The sequence below is a fragment of the Thalassophryne amazonica genome, chromosome 21, assembly GCF_902500255.1.
Source record: "Thalassophryne amazonica chromosome 21, fThaAma1.1, whole genome shotgun sequence".
Taxonomy (NCBI): Eukaryota; Metazoa; Chordata; class Actinopteri; order Batrachoidiformes; family Batrachoididae; genus Thalassophryne; species Thalassophryne amazonica.
The window spans coordinates 37,249,670-37,263,866 of record NC_047123.1 but is presented as its reverse complement, the minus strand read 5'-3'; the positions used below and the strand labels follow the sequence as shown (position 1 = coordinate 37,263,866).

Genomic DNA, 14,197 nt, shown 5'->3' with positions numbered 1-14,197 from the left:
TCGGGCAGACACAATCACACACATAAATCTTGTTTATCATTTCATGCAGCTCCAGCAGCTGCTGTACTGATCATGCTGCGAAAGCCAAGTCTCTAAGCAAAGTGCAAGATTTTCCCAGAAAGCTTCAGTGGATCATCACCCACATACCTGGAGGCTTGTTGGAGCGACTGAAGCCCTCAGATCATGAACTGGACTCTTTATAAAATGTTATCTAGGACAACCTCTAGCTGGAGTCGCTCCTCCTCGTTGTAAAGCAGCCATAACGTTTTCTTCCTGAATAAATGCAAGAAAACACCATTTTAAAAAGAAACCATGAAAGTGTTGCACTGGTATTCATTCTATTCAATTTCAAGATGGATACTGAAGAAGGGGTGGAGCCAGTGTATTTTCTGAAATCTCGCCTAAAATGTTGATTCTGGCCTGTATTAAGTCCCATCTGGTGAGAATTTTGAGGAAATTGACAGAAGACTTGATAGCAGTTTTAAAAAAAATTCAAAATTCCATTTTATCTGTGGGATTTTCAGCAAACTTGGTTAAACGTTTTGCAGTATGGGGTGTTTTAGGAACCCTGGCAGAGGCGTGCACGCTCATGAGTGCCCAGCTATTGGATGAACAGAAAATTCATCAACAGTTGTTTTACTTTGTGGTTAAATTTTATAGACTTTTTCAAGCAAAAATTCCAAATATCTTCTTGCTCCAGCTTCTTGAATTTGTGGATTTTCTGATTTATGGGCCAGTGTTTGAGGGAAGAAACAGTTTGGACATTTAAGTTTGTTATATTGCAGATAACCAGAGGGACAATAAATATCTGTAATATGTGTCATCAATCTTTTGCAGTGCTGTTTCGGCTGAATCATGATACCAGTAATTAGATCACTGCTGTATGTCACAATATTGGAAACATACACATAATGACAGAAAATAATTACACCAAGTAATAAAATCATCCCATGATGATATACACACACTCAGAGTCTTCCTTTGTGCCAAACTAAAACTTCATTTCTAAATGATCTGGGTAATTTATGGTTGGTGCTATAAGATGACATTGAGTGTGTGCAGACTGAAGCTCCTCGTCCCTGAAGGATCCATCTGTTGTCCACAGCAGAAGTCCTGCCAGTCACGTTTCAAAGTGGAATTTAGGAAAACCTCTTTGGCCTGCAGTCCATAAATAATTTGTGTGCTGATAAAATAAAGCTCAGTGACTGGTGTGTTGCTGCTGATGCAGAAAATCAGGTTGTGATTTGGCCAGACCTTGTTGGAACTGACACTTTGATATTTAAAAATGTCATTCAGAAAACTTTCAAAAGCTGAACACTTTCAATGAATTTGTTGGTAAAAAAAAAAAAAACTACTGAAGAAATCCAAAAGTGGCCTTTTCCTGGAGCTTATCATGAAATGCAGCTTAATAAAAATTCTTTTAATTATTTCAGTATTGCATAAAGGATGCTGTTATTGTAAACAAAATTGATGTGTTAAAAAAAATGATATAAACACAAGGATTTTAACACTTCGTAAAATGATTTTTAGTCACATTTCCTCATAATCTTGTGTACAAATGTACAAAATCCTTTATTTCTGATGACTTAAAACCATTTAGAAATTTGTTGTTTAATGTAACAATAAGAAAAAAATCAACTGACTTTACGTGTTTAGTTTGTAAGCAATAAAAAATACATCATTTGCACACGTGCACAGCTTCAGGGAGCTGATTGTAGCTCCGCCCCTTCGGGAAGTTCTGACCACGCCCCCTGGCGGCCCGCAAGCTGATTTCTATTTTTACGCAAATGAACGAAAACGTGTTTGGAAATTCCGGGAAATTCGCCGCAACCAGCGGTAAGCGGTGTATTATTTGCTTGTTTTAACACTTGCTGAAGTGGAACATTGTCTCAGTTAGTAATAGGCTAATTTGATAGTCTTAATTAGTTTTATGAGGAGAAATAAAGGCCAGTAAATCCCAGTCATTTTTCTAATCAACCGTATGCAATGGCTATAAAATTATTTATCCGTTAAAGTGACACAGGCTGTAGAGATGAAGTGTAAACTATCAAGAATTAATGTTAAAGTTAGCTAGCTACTAACCGAGGCGAGGACACGCCCGTGTTTGTGGCAGAACACTGCGCCGCCATCTTACGTAGGTAAAGGTGCTTAAATCTCATTTACAGAAATTTTCAATTATGCAGACCTTTTACTTCTAAGTTTTTAAAATTTTCTTAGATAACAGTGTATTTCAGCTGTAGGTTTCAAAATATAAAGTAAACAATTCTGTGGTTAACATTTTGTTTTACCTGGATCAGTCACATTTGTGAAGGAAATATTTGCTGCTTTGAGACACTAATTTGTATATAAACCTTGTGAGAAATTTTACCAATTAAAACACACTTTGAAAGGTCTTAATTGTGCAAGCTAGCTTCTTAATTGGTCGTTGAGAATTAAATATACTTTTGGTATAGTGATGGACATACCTTTGTCTGTGGGTCTTCACCACACTTTGCAGATCTGAACTATTCCCAAATTGCACCTGGACCGTATTGGAATTGTGCTACTGAGCTGTGGTCTAGATCTGGAAGTACTGTTCAGATGTATTCCAAACATTTTATGCATTTTACAAAAATGAAACCCTAAACTCTTTGAGTCAAGATAATTTGTGAGGTTGTTCAGTGGGTCAGACAGGGGGGAAAAAAGTTCAGAAGCTGTGCAGAAAACCAGTGTAAACCTGAAATACCAGATATTATTCTAAAAAATAAATATACAGTCTGCCTCACAGGTGAGAGAATCACTAACTTCAAAGTTTTGAAAGTCTGTGGTTACAGCTCAGAAGGAGTCTTACAGCCTTGTGAGTTTTTGTTGAAGTATTGTGTAAATCTTGCTGTGTTCACTGTGTTTTAGGAACAAGGTCAGCGGAGTGGTTTTTCCTGAGAGCTAAATTAGCTGTGGCAGTGGCTGTAATAAAGACAACACCTTCAGGTATGAGTGTCAGAGAGCACTGTGAGGCTTTGGCTCTCAGACTGAAGAACCAGGATGAGAGCTGGAAGGGGAAAGCCCTGGAGCTGGAGAAGGAGGTGCTCAGGCTCCAGCAGGAGCTGTTACTCACCAAGATGACGACAGCTTCAAAGAGCAGCAGGGAGGCAGCAGGTGGGTCCGTCTGCATAAAGACAGCAACATACCTCAGTCAGGCAGGCTCACACGAAATCTAGATTCTGGTTGGAAAAAAAAAACATTTTAAGTTTAGAGTCAACAGACTTTTTTTTGTTGTTGTTGTTACTGCACCAAATGACCATTAAAATGACTCAAGTCACAAATATTAATAAAATGTTGAAATCAGAATGCGGTCAAAGGTTCGGTCACATTAGCTACAAGTGACAGCGGCAAAGTGATGATTCGCCGTTCATTTTCAACCAGAGTGGGCGTTTTACAGCGGCAAGAGACAACGGTCGCTCTGCCGCCAGCTTGGCTGAGCGACTCGACACGGCAACTGTCGGAGTGTCGAGTCGCATGCTGAAACAGCTGTGTTTCTGTACAAATCTAATACGCTTCTCATATGTCTCGTAAAGGTTAGTGAGAAATAAACACTTCCAAATTGAAAAACAATTTTTGTAACCAGATAACACCTCTCCCAAAAAACAAGTGCTTGTCTCTGTCGTTTGTAGCTAATGTGACCGTAGCATAAGACCTAAATTTAACAGATTTGGTTTGTGCAGCTCATCTAAAAGCCTTTGTGTAATCCTGTGAAACAAATCAAACAATCGACAAACATTAAAGATTGTCATCCTCAGGGAGGATAATGACTCAATCATCCTTCAGCATTTCCCTCCAGTATGTTCCTGTAATGACTTTTTCCATGAGGTCAGGCTGCTTCATCTTATCTGAGTGTGAGTCTTTAAAAACGGTGCACTGGCACGTGCTATCAGGTTACACTGCACCGTTTCATGATGTGACCTCAAACTATTATTAACTTTTTGCTGCTTCAATAACTGCAAGATCTGGTTGATCTTCTGAGAAGATTGCTTTTATTGATTGGACAAACCTGTGCTGGCGTCATGTTTTAGTTCAAGATGACACCCATCGGATTAGAGTCGTATTTTCATTTTTAAATTTTTTTTTTCTCCTGGGCTTTCTGAATGAATGAGTTTATTTGGCACACAATTCAACAACAAAAACAAAAGAACTCATAACAAAGCAACTTTACAAAAGTCCTGCATGGCCAAAAGGGTGAGGGCAGAAGCAGAGCTTATAAATACCCACTAAAAAAATAACATACACACAAACAAAATTTCATAAATACATATCTACACAATCATATATATATATATATATATATATATATATATACGCACACACAATGACAATACCAAAAAGAAAAAACGTGCAAACTTAGTCAATGAACTCAAATTTACAAAATATAACCAGACAATACTGGCACACAACACACAAACACGAAAGTAATAACAAGACCTCATTCCATTCTATGTCGCTAACATGTAGAGCCGTGTGAGTGTGAAGAACTTGCTGCTTCTTGCCAAGTGTTATGAGTAGTTCTAATTTTGCAGTCAGTGGTGCTGTTTCCCAGTAGAGGATAAATCATTTTGATGCAGCGCTCTTCTCTGCATGAACACACACAGCTGTAAATACTGTTCACTTTATGATGGCATTTGTTCCAACAAAGACACTCTCCATCCTTAAATCTCAAACCTCAGGGGCTGATGGGAGAAGTTATGTATGTGCACGTGATGGACCTGTTGTAGCTTCTCTGTATCTCTTGTCATTCATTGTGTGATACATTCATGGTGATATGCAGATTTTTCCAAGAAGGCAAAATATCTTTGAGGAATGCATATAAATATATAGTTTAAAATGGGTGAAGTCCAATTCATATCTGTATGTTGTATTCTGAACCATCTTTTTGCTGCTGAGCTTTGAAACAATCCAAGTAGACACTGTCCAGTATAGTAGCGGCTGATATGTCTGTCTTGTGCGTTTTGATCTCTTGCACGACTCCACTACCTATTTGTAAAAATACATGCATGATATGAGAAGGTTAAATCCAATACCATCCAGTTAGAATCTTACACAGTGTTCTCGGGGGCATTTCTAGCGGCTGATCAAACAATTCTTATCGTAATATTTTTTCCCCCGCTGGATTGGGGAAAGCAGCTGCCTGCTTCCACAAACTGCACTACAGTCCTTCACGGTTGTCGCTCAGCCAGGCAGAGTCTACTGTTGTGCAGACAAAGCTGTTTCTGACTCGCTACTTTTGGCTTCCTGTTCCCAGACGGAACACTTGCCTAATTTTAAATGAAGTATCAAATGGCACAGCTCTATTTAAGTGTCATATAAAACATGATAATAAATGTTTTACAGCCATTCAAAGGAAAGAATTAATTTTCCACTCATGCAAATATTCCTACCATTGCACTCAAAAATATTTTATTTCTATCTTGGTTTATTATTCCACATAATAGGGCTGGAACAGTACCTCACATATTGTGATAATCCTTTCATGGGTCCTGTATCCTGGTATTATGACACCTTCATGGAAACTGCTCCATGGAAGAAATGATGATCTCTTGAAGAAGCATAAATGTTTACAAAACATGCAAATAGGTAAAAGGTCATGTCAAGGAGTACAATTTATACCTCAGAAGATGTTTTCTTGAACATTTAATGTACAAGGTCTATTAGAAAAGTATCCGACCTTATTGTTTTCAAAAACTATATGGATTTGAATCGTGTGATTGCGTCAGACAAGCTTGAACCCTCGTGCGTATGCGTGAGTTTTTTCACGCATGTCAGTTGCGTCATTCGCCTGTGGGCAGGCTTTGAGTGAGCACTGGTCCACCCCTCCCGTCGGAATTCCTTTGCCTGACTTCTTTCTGAGAGACTGGCGCTTTGCTTGATCAAAATTTTTTCAGAAACTGTAAGGCACATCCAAGTGGACACCATTCGAGAAATTCAGATGGTTTTCGGTGAAAATTTTAACAGCTGATGAGAGATTAAGGAGTGTTACTGTCGCTTTAAGGACAGTCCACGGCGCCGGACGCCGCGCCCCGAACCGCCGTTGTTAGCCTGTTTTGAGCTGAAAACTTCCAAATTTAAGCCTCTGACCCAGGACGTCGTGAGAGAACAGAGAAATTTCAGAAGAGGTCGGGATCAGCAGTTTATCCGGACATTCCACTGTTAAAGGAGATTTTGTAATGAAAGACGTGCGGACGGATTCGCGCGTCGCCACCCAGCCGCTCATCGCGCGGCGCCACAGCAAAACACCTCCGTTGGAAGCATTACAGGACAAGTTTGAACATGCCCAGCTGTTAAACAATTTCTCGGCTACTCACTCGACTGAAAGCCATCCAAAACTGCCTGAATCTTACAAATGGTTATAAATGGGTGGACCAGTGCTCACTCAAAGCCTGCCCACAGGTGAATGACGCAACCGACAGGCGTGAAAAAACTCACGCATGCGCACGAGGGTTCAAGCTTGTCTGACGTAATCGCACGTGATTCAAATCCATATAGTTTTTGAAAAAAATAAAAAGGTCGGTTTCTTTTCTAATAGACCTCGTATACTATGGAATAATTCGCTGCATAATTGGTGCAAACATCATCATAGTAATAATGTATCATATTGTGGAGCTTAAGTTTTGTTCCATCCCTACCACATGATACATTTTTTACATTCTGGCACACTGTACTTTAGAAGTTGGAAGTAATTAAATGCATCACTAATTATGCTATTAAGAAGTAACATATCTGCAAAAGTTCAAAATAAATAAATTCACACCACGTTCAAACTAATGTACTTATGTCACTTTGAAATTTGTTCAATCTTCAGAGAGTGATGACACGGTGCAGAACTTCTCACAGGACTTGTTTGGTCCAGGAAACGAGGCGTGTAATAATGATCTTCAACCAAACTGTGACGAGGACTCTCAGACTCCGATTCATCCTGAAGCTGAAGTACAGGAGCCAGATCCCGCACCTTCCACTGATTTCACTCAGCTCCAACCGTGCTATGGCCACGCCAGTGATCCTCATGGGAAAATGGTGTTTCCTCATTTGGAGTTTCTCCTGGCGTTGTGTGGTCTGCGCCGGGTCGGAGGGAGGGCTGTCAGCCTGGAGGCTGTATGCTTCAGCCCTGAAGGGGAGTTGATATTGGTGGATACTGTGTGCCAGCTGTTTGACTCCATTGTGATGGCGTGCAAAGCTCCGCCTGCGGTGGGTCCAGGTGACCTCATCCTGCAGGCCTGCCAGGTTGCAGCGCAAGTGATGGACCTGTTCTGCGCTCGGAAGCGGCCATCTGTGAAGTTTGTGATACATATGGAGGAGTCCCTCAGGGAGCTGACAGCGGTGCTGCTAAACTGTCCACAGCCCAGTGGGGTAAGTCATGTGATCCATGAAAACAGTTTGTGCCTGTGTGTGCTCCAGATGTGTCCTTCCAGCTCCCTGATTCTTGACTTTTGCTACAACCCACAGCATTGCATTGCCATGATATGACATTAAGAAAATGTAATTGGAGGAGAACAGGAGGGCAGTATTGTGTAAGAACAGCTTTAACCTTTGTTCCAGGCCCATTGAGTCCATAATTGGTGAAATTATTTTCTCCACTCATGTGTTACTGTGATGATGAGGCACAGCAGCTGGGAACTGGAGCCGAGTCTGAGGTGACATCCCTGACGGTGTCCCATCTGTCTCTGACTGTACTCCTTGAAAAATTCTTGCCCAGCAGGCAGTTCTCCCTCGGCGATGAATTCCCTCTTTGTCCTATGTTATGGTGAAGAAAACTGCACAGTCATCAGTGAAAAGGATGTATTTTATCCTCTTAGATGTCAAGTTATTCTTGCGTGATGTCACAATAATGTAGGCAAGACTAAAACATTAACAAAATTCACATTGTTTTGTAAAACGACTCACTGCGTGATGTTGACACAATCTCACTGTTTCCTGTTAAGTGCTCGACTGTGGTGTTTTTTTTTGAGCTGAAAATACTTTTGCACATCTCCTAATGATATAAAAACCTTTTAATGTAGTCCTTCAGCAAAGCATCTTTCACTCCCAGTGCCCTCCGTCTGCCTTTAATGTTAATGATTGCAGCTGCTCTTTTCTCTGTTTTGCTGTGTGTGTTTGGGGGGGGGGGATTCCTGCTGATCACTTTTCTCATGGATGTACATTATGAAGTCGGCAAGCTTTTCTTATTTGTGTTTTTGTGTGGTCAAACCAGAGATGGCTGAAGGGAATGCGCAGCCTTTTTATTATCAATATTGTTTTAGTGTGCAGTTCTGACATAGCATGTGTATGTCACACCTGTCAAAAAGAAACACCTGAGCCCAAGTCGCAACATTTTTTCTGTATGTGGAACTCACTTTGTAGCACAGTTTTCCCTGGGGGCAAGAACTCTGTGTAGCACATGTGCACACTACAGCCTGTGCTGTTACATTTCTTGAGTTTTTGGATTTCCTTCCTGCTAAGCTTTTAAAAGAAGTCCTTGATTCAGTTGGCCCTTGTATTTTACAGTTGATTAATGCCTCTCTGACTTCAGGTGTCGTTCCTTTAAACAGGCCATAATACAGCCCCTCTTAAAAAAACATAATTTGGACCCTGCTATTTTTTCTAATTATAGACCCATTTCTAAGATGCTATTTTTATCTAAAATACTTGAAAAGGTGGTCTAGACTCAATTACAGTCGCACCTTACTGCATTTGACATAACTGAAAAATTCCAGTCTGGTTTTAAACCTTTGCACAGCACTGAAACTGCTCTTTTAAAAGTTTTTAATGATCTTCTTTTAATCATGGACTCTGGCAGCTCAGCTGTGCTTGTGCTTTTAGATTTAACTGCAGCCTTTGACACCGTTGACCACCAAATCTTATCTCGCCTTGAATCGTGTGTTGGATTAAATGGCACAGTGCTCAAATGGTTCAAGTCCTATTTGACTGGTCAGTGCTTTTCTTTAAACCTTGGTCCCTTTGTGTCACAGAAAGCCCCTTTGACTTGTGGAGTACCTCAAGGTTCAGTTTTAGGGCCAATTCTATTTTCGCTCTATTTGCTTCCTTTAGGATCAATTTTTAAGAAATATAACATTCAGTTTCACTGCTTTGCTGATGTGCAGATTTATCTACCTCTGAACCTTAAAACAAACTCATCTGCCATCCTACAGACTTGCTTTCAAGAAGTCAAAGACTGGATGTCTTTAAAATTTTTGAATCTAAATGAAAGCAAAACAGAGATTGTGGTCCTTGGTGACCTTGACCTTTCTGCTCTTGGTTCACTCGCCTCCTACTGTCGTTCATCTGCTAAGACCCTTGGTGTTTTTATAGACAGCTCTCTTAAATTTGAGAAGCAGATCAACACTGGTCAAAACAAGCTTCTTCTAGCTTAGACTTTTAAGTAAAATCAAGCGTTACCTGCCCCCAAAACAGCTGGAACAGGTTGTGCACGCCTTGATCGCGTCTCGTTTAGACTACTGCAATTCTCTGTATGTTGGTCTTAATCAGTCGTCTCTGCATCGCCTCCAGATGGTACAAAATGCAGCTGCGTGTCTGCTCACTGGAGCCAAACAGCACCAACACATTTCTCCTGTTTTATCTTCACTGCACTGGTTGCCTGTTGCTTTTTAGAATTGATTTTAAGATTTTGTTGCTTGTTTTTAAATCAATTCACGGTCAAGCCCCATTCTATTTATCTGATATGCTGTCATTGCACACTCCAGGAAGAGCTCTGCGCTCCGCAGACCAGAGTTTACTGGTCTGTCCCAGGTCTAAGCTGAAGACCAGGGGAGACGGAGCCTTTGCTGTTGCGGGGCCCAAGCTCTGGAACTCTGCCATTGAATGTCCGACTGGCTCCTTCAATTGACTCTTTTAAAGACGCATCTTTTTGCACTGGCTTTTAACACAAGATGAGCTGAATACTGCCACATCTTTTATTGTCTTGTTGATTTATTTTGTTCTTGTATTTAAGTAAATATAATTTTAAATCCTTTTATTGTACAGCACTTTGGGGCAGTGGTAACTGTTTGTAAATGTGCTTTATAAATAAACCTGACCTTGACTTAAGAACTTTTAAATTCCAACAAATAAGATGAATAAATGTGTGCAGTGGACAACATAATGGATGATATGTGGTGCAGACTGGGCAAAGAAGTTGATTACTAGCCCCCAGCAACATGGAGAATTGAACAGAAGGATTTATGCAGGAAGCCCTCAGCTTGTGGTGTGTAACATAAGGACTGTTGAATAATACCTTTAAAATTATTATTGGGTGTCCCACAATGTTGGAAATATGACAAACATCTATTTGTTTTCTTTTATTAAATTAAATACATTGTTCTCGTGTGCTTTGTTATGGTTATTATCATTAATAATAAGTAAATTTCCCATAAGGTCAAAGGACATAACTGTAAGTTGGTTTTTGGCTGTCGATTCATCTTATTTTCCCCAAACATTAACATCTCAAACAGTTGAGACCTTGCCACACATTTGAGCAGCTTTTGTCACCATCTAGTGGACGACAGGTACATTTCAGAGCTTCTGTACATTTCCTACTTGAAACTCAAAATTCAGTGTTTTTAAGGCATTTATAAATCTCAGAATTGCATGGATTTGTATTATTATTATTATTATTATTTGTTGTTGTTGCCATGCACAGCTTTGACTTCCCAGTATTAATGTATAAAAATTTGGATTTTGAGAGTTTTACAGTTCTTGAGTTTTGGGGCGCCAGATGGATGGATGGAAGGATAGTGATTTCTCTTCATATGCACAACTTCCAGTTGTGAATAATAAACGTGATATTTCTGTATACATGTTGCAGGACCTCCAAAAGTAGTAAAGTAAAAAAACAAACAACTTGTACTCTGGAAACTGCTGTACTTTTACAATGATGTAGTTATTTTTGTGGTAAACAAACTTCCCACAATAACTGAGATGGTCTTTTCAACATGGGTTTGTTTATTAGAGAATTTTTGTTACTTTGCCTCCACATTTTGGATATAGCATGTGACATGAGGTTTATAAATCAACAAAAAGCTGGAAATACTATAAATAAAGTCCCCCCCCCCCCCCCTTCCTCTTTTGTTTAAAGGAAGGAATATTGATGATTGTTGTTACTAAAGTTATTGTTTTTTTGGAACTACGACTCCAAGGGACTTTAACTGGATCTCCTTTGGCCCATTCAGCAGTTTGAATGTTCTCCGCCTCTTTCTGCACACTGTAACTAATCCACAGTTCACCTCTGTGCTCATAATGTGCTTAAATTCTGCTTTAACTTCCCCAAAAAGCGCTCTGTCAGTGACTTTGAAGAGAACCCATAATGAGCCCTTTATATTTCCGATCTTGCACGTTGATTCCGTTCATCTCTCTGCCAGTCAGGCTGATTGTTGGAGACAGTTCAGATAGAGAGGGGAGGTCAGAGATGAAGGGCGATGGTATAATTATAATATTGGAAAGGCTGCTGACAGGATCAAGTGCTGGAGAAATGCCACCTCTGGGATTCCAGAAGAATCTGTGAACAGCCTAATCTATTAAATACACCCTTCAAAGGCTGGATTATCGATTTTTAATAAATGTCTTAAGAAAAAATTAGATTAAAGAATGAATTTAGTAGCGGGTGGATTACTGCCATGCATTATTTCTACAAGTAAAAGTGATTTAAATATTTATACTCTGTTAATAGTTTTTATGCTTGTGAATTTCATTGAGATTTTTATAACCCCGACCAACATGGCTTGAGTGTTGGGTCTGCTGTAGAAACCAGCGACTTGGTGAGGAAAGATTTACCTATGCTGACGATGTCATAATATTTGTGAATCAGTAGATGTCCTGACTGCAGCACTTGAGAAGGTGAGTGAGGAACTGGAGTATCTGGGTTTGTGATTGACGAAGATCCAGGCTTTCAGTGACTTCCTGGACTCAACCATCAGAAGTTCTGCGAAAGTGCTCAACTTGTAGCGCTGTCTGCAGTGACATTCATGTCTCTGGATCCTCAACCTTTCAGAGATGCCTGGAAAGATCTTATGGAGTCATGAGGTGTTTGGTGATGCCAACAACTTTTTAGGAAAATGAAGGTCCAAATCTTGAGGGCTGGGGTGTTTCCTATCTTACTGTATGGTTGGGAGACTTGAACCCTTAACTAGTGACATTTGGAGATATCTAGATGTCTTTGGTTCTGTACTCTGACTCTTCAGCAGATCCTTGGATACCACTGGAATGACTGTCAAACGAGTGGTTACCTACAGACACTCTGAGGAGTATCACTTGGATTGTGAGGAAGTGTCAGTTATGACATTTTTGGACATGTGGTGCATTTCTCTCTGCATGGTCATTATGCGGGTCCTTCAGTGTTGACAACCCCAGGAACTGGAGAAGGTCAAGGGACGCCCACATTTCACCTGACAGTGGCAGAGAGATGGTTACTTTGGAGAGTTAGGAGGATACATCAGGTGGGAGTCATCTGGGACCTGGTGCGGTTCAGGGGTCTGTTGTGGCACCAGCTCACGCTCCCAGACTTGATTTCTAAATAAGTTTGTACCACTTCATGCATGATCTGAGTGTCACCACATGAGCTTGTTAAGAAATGGATTTTTAAAATAAAGATTAATTTATTTAAAAATGCCACCTGCAACACTCCCACTTGACCACCGTGTTGAGAAATGGGGTGTTTGTTTGTTTTTTTTGGGGGGGTGGGGTTGCATAATTTTTTTTTGACAGGTTTTATGTTTTCAACATGATTCATTGGTCCTCTGGGGTTCATACTTTGAGTAATTCCCCTGTAAGGTACTTTTCTTTTTGTATAATGCCTGTGTTGCATATCAAAATGTTCAGAACAATCTGAGTTCTGAATATGTGACGCATATAAATTACAAGAGATTAAGATTGGTTCAGGATTCATAGTGACTGAGTCCCTGATTTGTGTTTCTATGCAGTCGGTGTGTGTGTGTGGTTTTTTTTTTTTATTTATTTTTTTATAGATTTAAAAAAAAAACTAGTCAAGTTTCACTATTTATTATGATTATTGGGATTTATGACTTTTAGGTGTGTCATTTTGTTTCTGGCACCAATACCTCACATTGAGCCTGTCATTTCTGGAAGAACAAATCCTCATCTTACTGCAAAGCCCTCTTGTTTCTTCCATAAATAAACCATGCAAGTACTGTCAACATCTAATCAAACTGAGTAAATGAGTCAAAATTCTTTATCAGCTGCATGTTTCATATTATTCCATCACGGCGGTCCCTTGTGGCACCGCCACAGCAGCTTTGCGGCCTGTCTCCAGATCTTCATCAGTCACGGAGGAATGCTCTTATTTCTGACTGAATTTCTCAGACAGACCTCGAGGACTTGTTGCCGTCTAGAAGGAAGGAGATCCTTCAAGATGATGCGCCAAATCGATGAAATTACAGATCCCGACTCCCAAGTGGTGTCATTCAAATGTCACTCTGCGCTGTGTTCCACATATTTGATGTAATAACATTTTGGAGAGCAGCCGAGCGTGTAGCTGAACTCGTCTGACCGTGTTTGTTGGAAGGACTTATTACATTCTCATATATTGGCTGTAGCTCAGCTACACTTTATTTCTCTCAATTTTATTACAGTGATTCCTCTCAGTGTCACTGCGTCTGTGGAGTTTGTTTTCAGATGTTGTGCATGCACATCTCCTCATGCACAGTTGGTTTAAAAACAAACATGCATATAGGTTGACAGATATGAATGATAAATGATTCCTACGACAATATGACGGAGGAGATGCTACACAGCTTGAAGGATATAAAGTAATGTTTCCATTAAAAAAAAAAAAATGCACTGAAGTAAATCACCACAATATTGGTGGAACTTTATCCCCAATCAATAATTTGGAAATCTCAGAAAGAAGTAAAGAATTTACTCATGCATGCAGCGCTTGTGCTTGAATTTTTGACCTGTGCTCAAAGTTTTGATCTTTAACACTAGAAAATTAATCAGTCTGTTTTTCCTCGTCATCATCTTTAGTAAACGATCTCTCGCGAGTTCTGCATTTTTATTTTTTTTTATTTTTGTTCACATTTCTGCACCACAAATTCACCTACTGTAATTACCTGCCGGGTCCGTCATCAGGTTTCTCAGATCATTCTCTGTGTAAATGCAAAAATGTAGTTGGACGCACCACAAATGCACAAGCTGTATGCGTGTTAAACGTGCACCATACATTATCAAGATAGGGCCCCTGATA

The 14,197-nt window shown here is 39.9% G+C and overlaps 1 protein-coding gene across 1 annotated transcript in view; it reads left to right on the top strand.

Moving 5' to 3' along the window:
- Positions 1–1,787: 1,787 nt before the first annotated feature.
- mei4 (meiosis-specific, MEI4 homolog (S. cerevisiae)) overlaps positions 1,788–14,197 on the top strand; it is a 30,602-nt gene continuing 18,192 nt past the window's right edge. Inside the window, exons 1-3 of the mRNA XM_034161912.1 lie at positions 1,788–1,836; positions 2,890–3,135; positions 6,830–7,374. Of these exons, the coding sequence (XP_034017803.1) occupies positions 1,788–1,836; positions 2,890–3,135; positions 6,830–7,374 (840 nt within the window). The remainder of the gene's footprint in view (positions 1,837–2,889; positions 3,136–6,829; positions 7,375–14,197) is intronic.